This window comes from Eublepharis macularius, chromosome 4 (assembly GCF_028583425.1).
Source record: "Eublepharis macularius isolate TG4126 chromosome 4, MPM_Emac_v1.0, whole genome shotgun sequence".
In the NCBI taxonomy this organism is placed as follows: Eukaryota; Metazoa; Chordata; class Lepidosauria; order Squamata; family Eublepharidae; genus Eublepharis; species Eublepharis macularius.
This window is the reverse complement of record NC_072793.1, coordinates 56,082,130-56,095,724: the sequence shown is the minus strand read 5'-3', so window position 1 is coordinate 56,095,724 and position 13,595 is coordinate 56,082,130. Positions and strand designations below refer to the sequence as shown.

The window sequence follows — 13,595 nt, the reverse complement described above, 5'->3', positions numbered from 1 at the left end:
TGGCCCTTTAGTACCCAAGCCTGGAGTCTGCCTCTTTATTCCTGATGGGGGGGGACACAAAGGGGCAATTTCCCCTTCTATGGCAGCCTTCCAACTTAATCCTTGTGTTGTTCCTGGGAGTCCTCTCTCCCTACTGAAGCAGCATTTCAGGGGACTTATTGGACTGCTTAGGGAGGGGGGAGGCAGGAAAGTTGCAATTCCATTCACTGAAGTTAAGACTGGATTCAACCCTGTGTAACTTGTGGTGCTCCTCTGACAATTCCATAAGAAATCTGGGTAAAACTCATCTCTATTGAAGACTTGAGTCTGTGGCAGTTTTGTAAATAAATCTGTACCAAAATATAATGTAGGAACAGATATTTCTGCCTTGGGTTAATCAAACTCCAAGTGTAGTTGAAGGAGCAAAGGGTTTTATTCACAATTAGTAAATGCATCTTTATGTCAATGTTTGTTACGTTTATCCCAGTATTTTCTGAGATAAAGACAGTTCAAATGTGACAAACTGAAGTGTCTTCAATTCTACCAGGCACACATAGGGAAGACAGTAGAACTTGGCATGTAGTACTGGATGTTGCGGCATGCTTGGAAACAGGGCTTTTTCTGGGAAAGAGGTGGTGAAACTCAGTGGGTTGCCCTCGGAGAAAATGGTCACATGTCTGGTGGCCTCGCCCCCTGATCTCCAGACAGAGGGGAGTTTAGACTGCCCTCCATGCCATGCGGCGCGGAGGGCAATCTAAACTCCCCTCTGTCTGGAGTTCAGGGGGCAGAGCCACCAGACATGTGACCATTTTCAAGAGGTTCCAGAACTCCGTTCCACCACGTTCCTGCTGAAAAAAAGCCCTGCTTGGAAATGTATCTTCCTTGAACACTTCATGCATTCTTTACCATGCAGAACCATTTTAAAAAATGGAAAATGGGCTTTTTATTATAGGATGCATTTTGGCCAGCATCAAGGACTGTTTTATGACACTTGTGGCAAAAGAGAGTAAGCAACTGCATGTGACATTCTTTTTTCATTCATACTTGATACCTGGGTCTCTGGAACTATGGGGTTTTGATGAGGAGCTTCACTGAAGAATATGGAAAGTGGTGACGAAATTATAACAGGATCAGGTCGCACAAAACCACTTAAATCACAACTAGGAATAGAGTTCTCTTCAGTCTTCATTGCAAGTGTGTCCATGGCATAGAAGCTGTTCCACGGCAGCCACACTGTTCTTTCTTGGCTCATGAATGGGGCTCGCTCAAAGTGCAGAGTCAGAGATGCTCCTCCATTTGCAATCAAGTCAAACCTAGAAAAATTGGAGTTCACAACATGACGAATTTTGGAGTGATGTAAGACAATGAAACATGAGGATATTAACAAGCCTTCTGGGGCTCCTAGATTATAGCCAATTCAGTAAAAATCTGCTGGTTGCCCTAATGGGGTGTGCACTACAAAACTGTGCAGTTGCTAATGTGACTGCAGTGTTATTTCTCTGTACCACAAGTGTTACCAGCTTTGGTCTGTTCCTCCCACATTGTTCGACTTCATAAAACGACATTATTTACTCTGACAGTGGACATAACCAGAGCTATAGATATAACCTGACAACCGTAATATATGGATACATATTGTATGCTCATCTTGAAGGGAACTTGGCATCACTTCCCTTCTAGGAACCCTGGGAATTGCAATTCAAAAATGGGTATCAACTAAATAATTCTAAAGACTTTCCTAAAAATTAAAGCTCCTGGGGTCCTTGGTAAAAACTACAAAGGTAGAACAATTGTTTAAATTAGTAGTGCAGACATGGCTTTAAAAATGTACAGACATCTACCAAATGCCACCATAGTTTTAACTAGAGCCTTTGTAATTTAATCCTAGTGGTGACAAAACTATCCTTCCATTAGTATGGTTGCAGCAGATGGCAGAGAAAGAGCAATGATGGCAAATGTGCACGACTGCTCTGCAAGCGGGATCTCTTTCAGAAATTATTTCTCTCCAGGATTTTAAAGCAGTAAACATTTGCTCTAAAGAATTTGATAATGTAATGTTTTCAAAACTGGGAGATCAGTGCTTCTAGGAAGGTGAGAATATTTGCTGAGGGAAGGAGAACTCCCCCTGAAGAGCTCCCCTCCCCTCAAAAGGGCATTCAGTGGTGCTCTACCTACAGTTCACTGGATTCAGAAAGCTGTGAGCTGTATCTCTTTGAGGATGGGCAAGTCAAAGGAACAAAGAATGCAACATTCTCGTTCTGAACAGGGTTTTTGTTTTCTTAGGGTCGCTTCTAGAATCAGTAAGTTCATGTGGCTCTGGTCCTCCTTTTTTCTTTGTGATCTCATGTTCACAGGGGCAGAGGGCGCATGTCAGCCATCATAACTTGTCTTTATTTTCTTCTAGGTATACAAGGAGAGGCTAAAACACCTTTTGTTTTACTCAGGAAAGTATGTTATTGCAATATTTGAGTACTGCTATGAACACTGCTCCCAGCTGCTGCACTGTTTTTTTATCAGTTATTCCAATTCAAACCACTTTTATTGACTATGCATTCACATATTGTGCTGCAAATAGTCACAATGCATTCTTTTACAGATGTATTATTTTACTGCCATAGCCAATACATTAGGTAAAACATGATGAATTGTATTTTGTTTGGGCTGAACTTGTGTGCATTTGAAATCAGATGATAAATAGGGAAAGGGAATATACTCTGTCACACAGTGGGGAACTACCTAAGTATATTCAATTAGACTCTTTTGATTATGTTCTACCCTCAAGAAACATTAAAGATAGTGGATTTTCACATTGGAAAGAAAGGGGTAGGTGGAAACTTTTAAGAAAATACACTATTATAATGGTCCCCCCCCCCGCCCCTCCAGATGAAAGTTAGCCTGCCTTGCTTTTCAAAATTAAATAGTTCTGGCCTCAGCTGGATATTGCTATAGCCCACAAATGTTTTTGCCGATACAGTACAACACCTGTGAAGAAAAGCCCAACTATTAAGACATTATTATCAGAAGTCAGTCCTTTCAAATTTACTTTCAGTTGTTATTTGGAATGTCATGTGAAAAATTACTTTTGTGCTTTCTTCATAGCTCTTCGGCCCAGTAGGAATTCCATGCATGATACCACATGGTGTCACTAGATAGCACCATCTGTTAATCTGAACAGATATTACATACTAAATAGGTCCTGAATGAAGTAAGCAGACTTACGTGCCATCCTGGCGAGTGATGGTATAGCCGTACTTTGGATACTTGACAAATGACACGTTGACTCCAACTAGTGGTGTTCCATCTGTAGTTACCACTTGGCCTCTAATAAGGGACACAAGACTGGGAAAGAAATGCGATTAAATGTCATCTCTGAAATACTGCTTTGGGGACACTAATAGACAAAATAGGGATACTATTCTAGAATTGTTTATTCTAGTACAAATGCAGGTTTTGTCTTGACTTAGTATAACATGATACTGCTTATCAAAAACTATACAGGTTAAACAACATAACATAATTACTTAAGAGTCATAATGGTCAATAAAATGATCAAGGGGCATGAAGTCCCTGGCTACAAATGGAAATTATTGGAACTGGTCACACTTATGGTCGCCAAATCCAGATTGGTCTGGAGAGGTTGGGGGCTGGGGAGGGACCTCAGCACGGATGTGCTGCCAGACAGTCTGCACTCAAAGCAGCCATTTTCTCCAGGGGAACTGATCTCTGTTAGCTGGAGATCATCTGTAATTCCAGGAGATCTTCAGGTCTCACCTGGAGTTTGGCAACCCTAATCACACTTGATGTACTCACAAAGCTATTGTTCTGGGATTACAAAACACTTCTGAGTTTGTGCAATGGCCAATTCATTTTGTAAGAGGAATTTAATCCTTGTTATTTATGATACTTGTTTCAGCAAAATTCCTTGGAGCAGATATAACTGTTAGAGCAGGAAGAGAACTTGCAATCTCGATAACTGTCATTTCATTTTTAGATTCCCCCCCCCCCTTTTAAACATTCAGATATATGCGCCTAGTTTTGGAACACTGTGGGGAAGGAAATAAATAATTTTCCCTATTAATGTTATTAAGACATTTTTAAAGAAATTATTAAAAAGCTAAAAAAGAAAATTTAAAAAGAAAAAAAATATAAGAAAAGAGGAATAATATCCACTATATTATATCTCCAATATAATAATCTCCAAACACACATCATCAGTTCAGTTTGCATAAAAAGTCTATAAGGGTTTTCAGGTAACAATAAATTTAGATAATGACTTTTCCATAATCAAAGAAGTTAGTTAGGCAATCTCTGCAAGCTCCATCATCTTTACTAACCATGCTTCTATTGTAAGTAATGTATGTCGTATCTTTCCATTTTTGAGCATTTAACAATCTTGCTGCTGTTGTCTTATGTTCCATGGGTATTTTCTAGCTGTTTAGCCATTACTCCCAGCAAAAACTCATCCGGTTTCATTTGTATATTAGTTTTTAAAATCTTCTGAATAATTAAATATATTTGTATCCAATTTTTTTGGCTTTGGTACATGTCCACCATAAGAGATAAACTGTCCCTTCCTGCTGTTCATATTTCCAACTTCTATTCAAGACATTGGGGAGGAAATGAACCTTTGAAGAGGCTGTAGTATACTACTGACTGCTTGTGGCTGAATGCTCCTCCACATGCAAAAATTTCTTTTCACAGAAAGGAGCACAGTTCAAGCCTAGCTTTGACATGCTAATTTTTTTCAATGTAGAGACATTGTTTGTGGAAATACATTATATCCTCTAGGCCCTCACTTGAGTCTGAAGTGGTACAGATACAAACTTTTATCTTCTGTTTGAGAGAACTAATACATAAAACAGGATTAAAATTGTCTGGACATAACAATATAATAGGTTCCACAATGTACGTACTTTTGGCCAAAGTCCAGACAACAGCTTTAGAAATATCACAGGCATATACTGGTAGGGATACCATGCCCCCACCCCTCACACCCCCACCCCCACTTACCTGGCCAGCGGGGAGGACGCGCACCTTCTGTGCGCACTCCCCTGCGGCGCTGCACGCTCCCGTGCACAGCAGCCACCAGGATCGGCCCAGTTTGGCCTGGATTGGGGCCACTGCGGAGCGCGGGAGTGCTTCTGCGCTCCACAGCGGCTCAAAAAGGGCCTGATCCGCACCCAAATGGGGCCATTCACAGTGACCCAAATGGGGCCATTCACAGTGACCCAAAATGGGCCCGATCCATGCCAAAATGGGCTTGTTTCGGGCCCGTTTTGGTGTGGATCGGGCCCATTTTGGGCTGTTGCGGAGAGCAGGAGTGCTCCTGCCCTCCACAGCGGCCCTGATCCAAGCCCCTGTGGAGAGTGGGTGTGCTTCGGGGGGGGGCACGTGATGACGTCACTTCCTGGAAGTGACATCATCATGCTTGCGGGAGCACGCGCTTTGCATGTGTGCACCCCCCCCCGGAAAGGTGACTGTCAGGCACCAATTCCCCCCCCACCGGGAGGTTGAGGGGGCCTGGCAACCCTATATATTAGACATCAGACCCACATGCTACATCAAACTGCTTTTGAAACTCTGTCTCAAGCAAGATGAAAAACAATAGAAAATTTGAGAGTGGATGTCCAATTCAGATTTTGCTAAGGTGGGTCTGAGTTGCTGTAGGCCTAATTATGGAAGAGATGGTAAGGGAAAAAAGTTAAAACCCCTAAATTAGGAGTGATGGCTATTTAACAATAAAAATGCACTGGAGGCCCATATGCAGATCTCCTACCATCTTGTATTGCTTGATTCCTCTGTTACAAAATCCATAAGCTATGTGATGTGGGAGGATCATGTTGGAAAAAAAGGAGCTCCCCAATGTTGCTAAATGGGATAATGCCAAGACTTGTTTCTCAGGCACCTCACAGTTAAATCCACTTGTATCTGTGAGGATTTAGAATTTGGCAGGTCAAAATGTTACCAGAGCTCAATCTAGATGCAGTTGCTGATGACCAGTTGCCATATGAGCCCAGTCTGGTTTCCCAGTCTGGAGGTGACATCCCTCATCTCCTCCATGCCACTCTAGTCCCCTCCCCTCACATGATCGACAGTACACACACCGTCCCCCCAGCCCCATATAGCCGCCCCCGGGCAAGGCTGCCTTCCAGTCCCCTGCCCCCTTCTCAGGTCTAGGACCAGCTCTCACAACACGTGGTCAGCCTCATAGCGGGAGCTACACCCATTGCTGTGCTCCCAGGCCGGGCCAGGCTGCTGTTGCCCTCACCTCATTGAGCTGCCTCTTGGCTGCCTCCTGCAGCACTGGATCCATTATGCCCCACGGGGCCTCGATGATGGTGTTCGGGTCTATGTCCAGGGTTCAGGGCCTGGGCAGGCTGGGCTAGGCGAGGGGGATGAAAGCAGGGACAGCAGCGCTGCTCGATGAGCACATAGACCCACCATTCCACAGCGGGTGTGAAAAGAGGAGAGAAGCGGGAGGAGGGAATCAGGTGCCTGGAGTAGCTCAGCTGCCCCTGCGCAGACCCCTCAAACAGCTGAGTGGCAGCTGCTGGGAGCAAAAAGGAAGAAGAAAGGAATGAAGGAAGGAGAAACATGAAAAGAGGGAGGCAGGAAAAGAAAGGAATGAAGGAAGGAGAGACATGGAAGAGGGAAAGGCCAGGGAAGAGGTTGGGGAACCAGGCGCCCTGAGTAGCCCCGCACCACCGCCAGAGTGCTGAGCGACAAACAGCTGAGCGGTGGATGCTGGGAGGAAAGAGGAGGAAAGAACGAAGGAAGCAGAAACGTGGAAAGGGGGAGGCAGGGAAAGAAAGGAACGAAGGAAGGAGAGACATGGAAGAGGGAGGGAAAGACCAGGGAAGAGGTTGGTTAATGAGGCAGCTGGGGAGTAGGAGTCTTTGGGCGCTGGGATGGGGCCAACAGTGACGTGACTGTTTGCTGGAGGTGCTGGAATGGTGTTCTGGTGCGTTCCAGCTCAAAAAAAGCCCTGGTTATGTCTATTTCTACCAGAAAAATAATAGAAATATTCAGGGGTCATTTTGTAGAAAAAGAGCTGCAGGAATTCATTAGGATAAATCATTTGCATATGCCATGCCCCTTGATCAGGCCACTTGATCAGCTGCTGCCAGATGTGGGAGTGTTCCCCCAGCTGGCAGTGGCCTGATCAGGGCCATTTGGGCCCCAATTCAGGCTGAAACAGGCCCAAAATGACCATTTTGGGCACATTTTGGCATGGATCAGGCCCAAAACGGCCCAGATCAGGTTGGTGTCAGGCAGAGCAGGGGTACGCCTCCAGGCACCGACCCAATCCGGGTGGTTTTGGCCCGGATCCCGGTCGAAACGGGCCCCAAATGGCCATAAATGACCATTTGGGGCCCATTTGGGCCTGGATCAGGCCCAAATGATAGGAAAATGATATTAGGAAAATGATATTTCGTATTAATTATAGGAAAAATAGAACATATTATTAAGGTCAAAAATAAGATTAGCATTATGAAACGTAACTACAAGAATCTATTTAACATAGTTTTTCCTAAAGCTAAGGGTTGTATCCCAACAACCTTCAATGGAAGTGTAGTAATACTTGGAGGCAATACAGAAACAAATTAATGGGAAAAACCCCAGACCAGATGGACTCCCAACAGAGTACTACAAAGCACTAGAAGACATTATCTTCATTTTGATGCAGGAAATATTGGCAAGAACTATAAGAAAAGACCCTGTAATAAAAGGAGCATCTGTTAAAGGACACAAATACAAACTACAAGCATTTGCAGATGACCCGCTATTTATACTAGAGGAACCACTGGGTTCAATAGAGCAATTAATGCAACATATAAAGGAATGTGGTTGGATGGCAGGAATGAAGATTAATTATCAAAAAACAAAAGTGATAACTAAAAATATGACCTCATATCAAAAGATGGAATTAATTAGATTGACAGGATTCCAGCTAGAAAAGAAAGTAAAATATCTAGGGGTATACTTAACCTCGAAATGTAGTTCGTTAATGAAAGATAACCATATGAAACTGCTCCAAGAAATCAAGAGAGATTTAGAGAGGTGGAAAGGACTACAACTTTTGCTGATGGGAAGGATTGCAACTATCAAAATGAATATATTACCACGTATAATATTTCTATATCAAACTATCCCTATCAGTACAAACAAATCATTTTTGAAGAACCAAATAAAGCTACATCTAAATGTATTTGGCAAGGGAAAAAACCAAGAATTAAACTGAAAACGCTTCAAGGCTTGAAAGAGAATGCGGACTTTCCTTTACCTGATTAGAAAATTTATCATAAAGTGTGCTGCCTAGTCTGGATGAGGGAGTGGATTCTTCTGGAAAATCAAAGACTTCTAGCCCTTGAAGGTCATGATTTACAGTTAGGATGGCATGCATTTATATGGTGCAGAAAAACAACTGGACGTAAATATTTAAAAAATCACTTGATAAGAAAATCTCTCATATCAACATGGGAAGGAACTGTATATTCCGAGAAACCACAATGGGATTCCCCATTAGAAGCGTTTACTCAGCCAAATGTATTTTCTCCAGTTAATATTATTAGATATAAAGAACTCTTGGATGATAAAGGAGTGTTAAAAACAAAAGAGGAATTACAGAGACAAGGTATTAACTTAGACTGGTGGTCAAGAGCTCAGATTGAATCTGGATATAATAAAGATAAAAAAGTAGGAGGTTTTTACTTAGAACAAAAGGATTTTGAAAAATTGTTATGTGTTTCAGATGAAAAATTGATTAAGAAAATGTATCTATTTTTAATGCCGATGAAGACGAATGAGGGGGTGGGAAAATGCAAAATTTTATGGTCACAGAATCTAGGATACAGTATTGACCAAGTACAATGGAATAAGATATGGAAAGTGAATGTTAAAATAACTAAGTCTGTTGCATTTAAAGAGAATTTATATAAGATGTTTTATAGATGGTATCTAACACTGGATAGGCTTGCTAAAATGTACAAAAACATGTCAAATAATTGCTGGAAAAGTGGGAAACATACAGGGACATTTTATCATATGTGGTGGACTGTTTTTTATCATATGTGGTGTGATTGTTGTTTTCAACATACATAAATCATTATTTTTACAATGCTTCAAGAGGAATCAGTCTTCGTTTTGAACTGGTGGCTTTGAGGCCATGGTCACTTTGCTAAGATGGAACAAGATGACGCTGAATCAAGACAGAAGAAATGCTGGTCTGGGAGGCTGTTGTTCTAGAGGGATTGGATCCTCTTGTCATGGATGGAGTGGTGTTGGCTTTTAAAGAACAAGTTAAGAGCATGGGGGGTGCTCATGGACACAGCCTTGTTCACCCTAACTTGTAAGTCCTTCTCCTGCTATGGCTATTCACAAGGCCAATTTCCTCTAAGGGCAGATCATGGCCTATGAAAAGGGATTCAAGTTTAGCTGCTCGTTGTATTGATTTGATAGCAATAATAGAATTTGATGTCAGGAAGTAGAATGGCTCATTTGGAGAGTGTTAAATGGAAGCAGTGACAGAAACCTTAGCACACATTCAGACTCCAGATGTCAGAAAGATCAGAGAAACCACTAGAGAGAATGCTGGAGTGTCTACACTGTGAAAACATACACATTCTGGTTGATAAAGAAGGGAAAGATGTCTAACCAAAGAAAATCAGATAAGAGCTCAAACTCATTTAGCCAATCATCCTGAAATCAATTTTTAGTAGGGAGACGGCAATGTGACCCAGAAGATTCAGCATTTAATAGTTTAAAGAAGGAACGTTGTAAAACATTGTATGGCTTGCAGGAGGATGAAACTTACTGTCCTTTCTCCCCACCCCAACTTCTAATATATCATATACTGCCTTACAGCCTGATTCAGATCTGGGAAATAAGAATTGTAGACCTACTGGGAATAGACTCTATTGAATCTAGCAAGACTGACTTATAACTTATAAGTAAACGTGTATAAGATTGAGCTGAATTTTCAAAATATAAGAATTCTGATCATATCAAACACCTTTTAGTATATTCATACCCATTTATCTGCAGATTGTGAACAATTCTGTACAATGTCATTTAGGTTTAGTGCTGAAATAATCAAACTCTGTTATAGTGGGAAACAAGATAATTCCAATTGTACTAAAAGGGAAATACATTTTTTAATCCTGACTCTAAACATACAAGAGGTATATAGCAGTGCTCAAAATGACACCTATGAGTCTAAAAACATTTATGAGATATGAAGATGTCAATGTACACCTCCACAACATAGGGTTGTGATATTTATTTATTTTTATATTTATTTTTTAAGACTTTTATTCCGCCCTCCCCGCAACAGGGCTCAGGGTGGATCACATCATTTAAAACCACATAAATATCATATGTGGTGGTGGAAGTGGCATTGAAAGGCACTAGCTATAAACTAGTTCCACCTTCAACTGCCACTCATGGAGCTGTTAATGGCAGCTGTCTTGTCATTAGTTTCCATGGAGGCTGGAGAGCTTGCTCTACTGCCTGCACCTGGCTGGGTTTACCTGTTGACATATCTCCATGTCGAATGTCATTAGCGAGCTAACACTGCCTAAGTTATGTGGGTGTTTGTATGCCCCTGCCCTTACGACTGCTCTGTCCATCTCTTTTTCTATTTTTCCAGATATGTGTTTTTAATATTTGGCTTAACCATGTTGTATTAAACAACATGAAAGCCACTGTGCATGAAGGACAGATGTAGGATTACACATGCAACACACATAATCCAAAGCTGGCCTTGGCCCATATGGATCTAGAATGCAACACCAGCATCATGACAAAAAAGGCAACATTAAAAAGTCATTAGGAAAAACCCACAGTAAGATTTTAGCTTGAGATGGGGAAAAGTATTACTATTGAAAACAGCATTCCTTATTAAGTTATTATTAAAAGTTTCCAAAGCCTTTATGGTATTTTAAAAGTCATAATTTTGGCTGTTACCTGCTGTTGAAGGGATTTTCTCCTGGGATTATATGAGTGCTGTCTTTCCCCACTAAGAGTTTGATTCGATCATAGAATGACTTTACAGCTGGTGAACCAGAGTGACTTTGCTGTATAATATCTAGGGGGTCACGTGAGCCACGGCAGAGCAAGCTATTCTGACATGTTGATTGAAGGCAGCAGTCTGGATCCAAGCAGTCAACAAGACCATCTGAAAGGAAGAATACATAGGCTATTTTCTTGAAACACTTGGCTGGTGTTGCCCCAATAATTTCATAGCCCACAGGTATTCCATATGTTTACATTAGAACACATAGGTATTGACTTATCATGGAAAAAGAAATATGATACAAATATATAATAAAAATAAATAATATAATAATATAAATAACAACAATATAAAATATGAACATATAATACATATATACTATAAATATGATATCCAATGTAGGACGGCCAGCCTGACATCACGCTGGATAACTTGGCCTGGGCTTTGGATGCTGTGGCTGTATGTTTAAGACAGAATCTATTGAAATCCTATCAAGATGAAGGACCTGCATCTGGGCTGTGGGTTGATGAGATCAGGAATTCAGCTTCCAACCTTTGATGGGGCACTATTGGTGAGGAGTGTGGGTGTGATTCTGGATGCCTCACTCTCAGTTAGGGTTGCCAGGTCCCTATACCCTCCTAGCAGGCAGGGTGGGGAAGGTACTTGCACTTACCTTGTGCTGGCCAAAATTAGCCCCAAATGAAGCATGAGAGTGCTCCTGCATCCGGTGCAATGATGTCACTTCTGGGAGTGATGCAATCACACCCCATGGGAGTCCGTGTGCTACGTGTGTTCCTGGGGTATCTGCTGGTGGTGGGCGGCCTCTGGGAGCTTGCCACCTCCCACCGATTGCTGGTGGATCAGCAGGCAAGGGTGCAAACCCCCAAGAGTTTGCCCATCACTTGGGGCACCTGGGAACCATACTCTTAGTGGAGACCCAGGACACAGTGGTTGCCAGATTTGTATTTTTCCATCTTTGCCAGATCAGGCAGCTTGCTACCATCTCTCCTCCTTTGACCTAGTTACAGTGATCCATGCAACGAACACCTCCAGGCTGGATTACAGTAACTCGCTTTATGTAGGACTACCCTTAAGACTGACCCAGAAACTGCAATTGGTTCAAAATACGACAGCATGTGTCCTTGCAGGGTTACCGTTTAGAGCCCATATTCATCAGATGCTGGGCCAGTTGCATTGGCTTTGATTGAATTCTGGATTAAGTTCAAGGTCTTGACATTTAAAGCCCTTATTGGACTGGGACTAACATACCTTTGGGACTGCCTCTCTCCTTACATCCCCTGGAGGGCTTTACATTCGTCTGATCAACATCTGTTGGTGATCCTCGACCCTAAGGATGTTAATCTGGCCTCGACCAGAGCCTTTTTTGGTCTGGCATTGGCCTGGTGGAACACTTTCCCTGCTGAGATCTGGGTCCTGTGGGATCTGTTGCAGTTCCGCCAGACTTGTAAAGTAGAGATGTTCCGCCAGGCCTATGGCTGTGGCAGAGGGACTGTTGTCTGCTTGTCTTTTCTTGTTATGGTTCTGTTTTGTTTTCTGCTGTTTAGATCTTGGCAGATCCTTATCTATTTATCTAGCTCCACAATGCTTCGAGTGCCTTATCTGATATATATTTTAGATGCCATATTCTGGATTGATGCTAAATTCTTTGTATATTTATTGACTCTTGATTTTATATATGTTTATTTTCTATATCTTTGTATGTGATTTATTGTTGTTGTAACGTGCCCTTAGCCTGCATGTGAGGAGGGCGGGTTAAAAATTAAACTAAACTAATGCCAGTTTGGTGTAGTTGTTAAGAGCAGTGGGACTCTAATCTGGACATCTGGGTTTGATTCCCCACTCCTCCACTTGAAGCTAGCTGGGTGACCTTGGGTCACTCACAGCTCTCCGGAGCACTCTCAGCCCCACCCACCTCAAAGGGTGATTGTTGTGGGGATAATAATAACATACTTTGTAAACTGCTCTAAGTAGGTGTTAAGTTGTCCTGAAGGGTGGTATATAAATTGAATGTTATTATTACTATAAATAATAGAAATATAATATCACAATATAAATAAATACCATATTGGGTTACATCCTGCTATACCATAGCCGAATTTTTAGCAACAATTTGTGTACAAAGGTGCAAGACATAGTAGGAGCTATGGTATGATCAAGCACTGATTTTTTCATTTCCAGTCAATATTGCTGTGTACAAAGATCAACAAACTTGTTTGGTGCAGCCATTGATCCAGTTGGGGGACATTATATGATTTTATAAAAGGGCAGGGGCAGTGGGTGTTGAAATATGCCTTGAATTATAGCTTGCACAATCAGAAACAGAAGACAGAATATAGTTAAGTCAACTTAGTGCAACGGCTACTTGCAATTTCTTGAGTTCTTGTGTTAAGTGGAAATGTTCTGTGGGATCCAACACATTGACTATTCACTAACAATACAAATGTGCTGGCACTATCTTACAAACTACAAGGTCTTAGCCTTAGGAGATTGCCTCCACCATGACCTTTAAAACTGATTAAGAATGTTCTCTTAAGCACACCAAATCAGGTTTCCGAGGGGATTCGGAGAGGACTTCTCAGTT

At 41.9% G+C, this 13,595-nt stretch overlaps 1 protein-coding gene across 10 annotated transcripts in view; it reads right to left on the bottom strand.

The window, feature by feature from the left end:
* Positions 1-13,595, bottom strand: part of TENM2 (teneurin transmembrane protein 2) — a 1,076,616-nt gene that overhangs the window by 66,436 nt on the left and 996,585 nt on the right. For all 10 annotated transcript variants that reach the window (XM_054977125.1, XM_054977126.1, XM_054977124.1 and 7 more), the window contains 3 exons: positions 10,945-11,155; positions 3,199-3,318; positions 1,031-1,292 (listed from right to left, as the gene is read on the bottom strand). In XM_054977125.1, coding sequence (XP_054833100.1) covers positions 1,031-1,292; positions 3,199-3,318; positions 10,945-11,155 — 593 coding nt within the window. The remainder of the gene's footprint in view (positions 1-1,030; positions 1,293-3,198; positions 3,319-10,944; positions 11,156-13,595) is intronic.